The 4,017-nt window shown below is 56.7% G+C and overlaps 1 protein-coding gene across 1 annotated transcript in view; it reads left to right on the top strand.

Annotated features, from left to right (window-relative positions):
- Positions 1 to 1,209: 1,209 nt before the first annotated feature.
- Positions 1,210 to 4,017, top strand: part of FMOD (fibromodulin) — a 3,883-nt gene continuing 1,075 nt past the window's right edge. Inside the window, exon 1 of the mRNA XM_035893803.1 lies at positions 1,210 to 2,200. Within this exon, the coding sequence (XP_035749696.1) occupies positions 1,210 to 2,200 (991 nt within the window). The remainder of the gene's footprint in view (positions 2,201 to 4,017) is intronic.

Genomic DNA, 4,017 nt, shown 5'->3' with positions numbered 1-4,017 from the left:
GCACGGCGAGGAGGGACGCTGGCCCGTGCTTGCGCATTGCCCACGTCGCGGCTGCCGGAGCGGAGCTGGCAGCGATGCACCAGCAGCCCCACAGCTCTGCGCTCCCAGCCACGTATATAGGAGCCAGCAGGCAGGAGCGACTCCTCTCCCCCTCCAAACAGCATGGCCCCACGGATTTCCTGGAGGCATTTCAAGCTGCTTCGCTCCAGGCCACTCTGTGTGCTCCTTTAGCACCGAGACGAGGAGTCGGGATGAACGGCCGTAAGCTGGAGTCCTCTTGCCACCAGCATGCTGGCCTGGGCACGGCACCAGGTGGCTGCGAAGCCCACGCCAAGCCAAGGGGCTCGGGGCAGGTCTGCCTTACTCTGAGCCCTCTGCCCTGCTCCCTTTTGGCTGTCAGCCCTTGGCTGGCTGAATTTCACAAGCAGGGTCCAAGCCCTAGGTCTGGCTCCTTCTCTCCCTGGTCATGCTGGCCTCGAGGGGCTGGGGGATGCTGCCCCTGTTTGTGTCGGGGCTGAGCTCAGGAAATCTAAGCTTGAAAGGGGTTTCATTTCAAAAATAAGCCAGAACTTGTTTACCAGAATTTACATCAGTCCCGAGCAGCACGAGCATCCTGCGCTTCTGTGGGGGAAGGGAGAGCTGGATGAAACCCACGGCAAATCGTGTCGCCAGTGAGCGTAGCATAAATATAGCTCCGTCGAAACAAGCCTTGAGTTCTCGCAGCTCCCCTTCTCCTCCGCTTGGCTGGAGAGTGGCCCGGTCCTTTCTCCTCCCTCCCATGCAAAGCCAGCGCAGGTGAATCCCGGGCACCTCCTCAGGGCAGAGCTGCGTGACCTTACACAAATTCGGACCACGTGCCCGTAGCTCCATCCTCTACTCAGTTGTAAGAGAAATACCTGTAAGTACAGATTTTGCAAGCAAATATCCACTAGGATGGAGGTTTCTAGCAGGCCTGAGGTGAAAAAGGGGAAGATCAGGTAACTGCAAACAGGGGACATGGCTGCGGCCATGGTTTTTTGGGTTGGATTCACCTCTGGTTCTCCAGCTCTGCTGCCAAGTGCCAGGCAGGGCTGCAACCACATCCAACCCCGCTGGGTTCCCAGGCCATTGGGTGCAGCTCGCCCGCCTCTACCCTTACATCAGACCTGACACTGCTGATGGTTTCCCCCCATTTCTTCCCCTGCCCCAGGTCCCTCCAGCATCAGCACCATGCGTTGGGCCACCGTCCTGATCATCGCTGGGCTCTGTGGAGCCTCCCTGGGCCAGTACAATGAAGAAGAAGACATGGCTTGGTTACAGTACTATATGCGGCAGTCCCGTATGTCCTCCTATAACTACATGCCCTACTACGAGGATGAGAACACCCCTTATGTGTACTCTTACCTCCCAGCTCCAGACACGGAGCCAGAGCCTGGCCCTGAACCTCAGCAAGCTCCTTCCTGGCAATGTCCCCAAGAGTGTGATTGCCCCCCTAACTTCTCATCAGCCATGTACTGTGACACCCGTAACCTGAGGTACTTGCCCTTCGTGCCTTCCCGGATGAAATACGTCTACTTCCAGAACAACCAGATCACCGCCATCCAAGAGGGGGCTTTTGACAATGCCACGGAGCTGGAATGGCTTGCACTGCACAACAACCAGATCACCAGTGAGAAGATGGGCAAAAGGGTCTTTGCCAAGCTCAAAAACCTGGAGAGATTGTACATGAACAACAACAACCTAACCAAGATGCCCGGCCCCTTGCCCCGGTCCCTGAGAGAGCTCCACTTATCTTACAATCAGATCTCCAAGGTCCCCTCCAATGCTCTGGAGGGTCTGGAGAACCTCACAGCCCTGTACCTCAGCCACAACTACATTTTTGAGATGGGAGCATCCCTCAAAGGGCTCAAGTCCTTGATCCTTGCTGATCTGAGCTACAACCACCTCAGGAAAGTCCCTGATGGGCTCCCAATGGCTTTGGAACAGCTCTACCTAGAGTACAACTACATCAACACCATCCCTGATGACTATTTCAAGGTCTCTCCCAAGCTGCTCTATGTACGGATGTCCCACAACAGCCTGACCAATCAAGGTCTCTCTACCAACACTTTCAACAGCAGCAGCATCCTTGAGCTGGACCTCTCTTACAACAGGCTCCAGAAGATCCCCCGGGTCAACACCAACCTCGAGAACCTCTACCTTCAAGGGAACCAAATCAACGGTGAGCAGAAAATGTCAACCAAGGCGTGGTGGTGCAGGGGACTGTGGTGCAATAGAGGGATGGGGCGATGGGGATGCAGAACTTGTGCCTCCCTATGGGAGACTACCTGGGGTAATGGTTTGAGCAGGAAGCTGGAATTTAGGAGACTTCTAGGTGGCCCTGAGCAAGGCAGGAATGGGGCCTGTCGTGTCCCAACACATCTGGAGCCGAGAGGCTCCCAACTCTGAACACTCCTGTGTGATCCATGTGACACTTTCAAGACTCAGCTGGACAGGGTGCTGGGCCATCTTGTCTAGACTGCACTTGTGCCCAGAAAGGTTGGACCAGATGATCCTTGAGGTCCCTTCCAACCTGGTATTCCATGATTCATGATTCCATGATCCATGGAGCCATCACCACTGGTCTCACTGAGCATTTAGCAGAAGCCTGAGCATCTTCTGGTTAGAGAGGCCAGAAACCAACTGTCGGTAGGAGCTGACGCACAGCCTGAGGAGGGGACTGTGGCTTTAGCCCCACATGGCACACAGGCTGGGGGGTCCCCACAGCCACGGTCACTGCACGTGGGAACACACATGACCCTGGCCAGCACTAACACAGGGGACAGGGACGTACCCTGCGGTGCCCGGCGGTCTGCAGAGCTCGAGGCCAGCACAGCCCCTTCTGCCCACCTCCCTCCCCACCTCGCAGGGCACCAGCATAGCCTGGGCACAGCCCATGGCCCCAAAACCCCCCAAGGGTTGTGGGCTGCAAGCAGAGGGGCACATGCTCGCTGGGGCTGGGACAGACGGGAGCTCTTGGTTATTAGAGCCATCAACGCAGCATCTTCTGCCAGGACTAAAATTCACTCCACTTAATACACAAATAAATAAAAGGAACAGATCGTTCTGGGGCTGCTATTTATAAAAATAAGCTAGGGAAAAAAAAAAAAAAACCAAACCAAGCAATCTCCTGGAAAAAGCCAGGCTTGCTCCTCTCACCTGCGAGGCTCCGAGGGCAGGACCCTCCCGGAGCGGTGCTGGAGCCCCTGAGCAAGCCTGGGATGGAGACGGGGACGGGGATGTGTCAGCGCAGCCATCGGTTGTTGCAGAGGAAACACACAACCCCGCACCGGGGAACCGACAGAAACACAAAAACAAGAACAGATTCCCAAATGTTTGCTTTCAAAATTTGTAGCTGTTAACGTCTGCCCACAAATGCCATGAATCCACCGCGGAGCAGCTCAGGCTTTACAGCAGATTTTCCTCCAGCTGCAGGTTTTGCCGCTGACCTTTAAAGCATCCCTGGGACCGAGGGGCTGCGGGTCCAGGCGTGCAGCACCAACTCTTGGGGGGGGGGAGGAAGGGGGCACATCCCACTCATGGGGCATCAGGGCCGGGGTCGTGTCCCTCCAGCCGCACCGGGAGGTCCCCGCTTGCCTCCCCCCCCACCGCAGGGTTTGCAGCACCCCAAACCCCCAGCCTGTGGGCGCAGGGGTCCCCCAGCACCCCGCTGCCTTCCCCAGCAGCATCCCGGCCTGGAGCTTTGCTGCCCTCTAGTCGCTTGCTTCTCCCCCAAATCCTGCACAATTTTTTTGGACTTTGTTCCATCTTCTTCCTCCAAACCCAGCCAGGGCTGGCCTGGAGTTTCCCTGCCTGGCACTGGCAGATGAATGGAGGGGAGAGGTCTGCAGACATAGGATGGGGACAGGGACAGGGATAGGGACAGGGATGTCCTCCCTCCCTCCCAGACGTGCAGCGGTTGTTGGACAGTGGCTGGAGGCTGCAAAGGCAATTCCCAACAAAAAGCAATGTTGCATCTGACTCCGCTCGGCTTTTTCC

The sequence above is a fragment of the Egretta garzetta genome, unplaced genomic scaffold (genome assembly GCF_000687185.1).
Source record: "Egretta garzetta isolate BGI_Z169 unplaced genomic scaffold, ASM68718v1 scaffold105, whole genome shotgun sequence".
Classification (NCBI taxonomy): Eukaryota; Metazoa; Chordata; class Aves; order Pelecaniformes; family Ardeidae; genus Egretta; species Egretta garzetta.
This window is presented reverse-complemented; position numbering and strand designations above follow the sequence as displayed.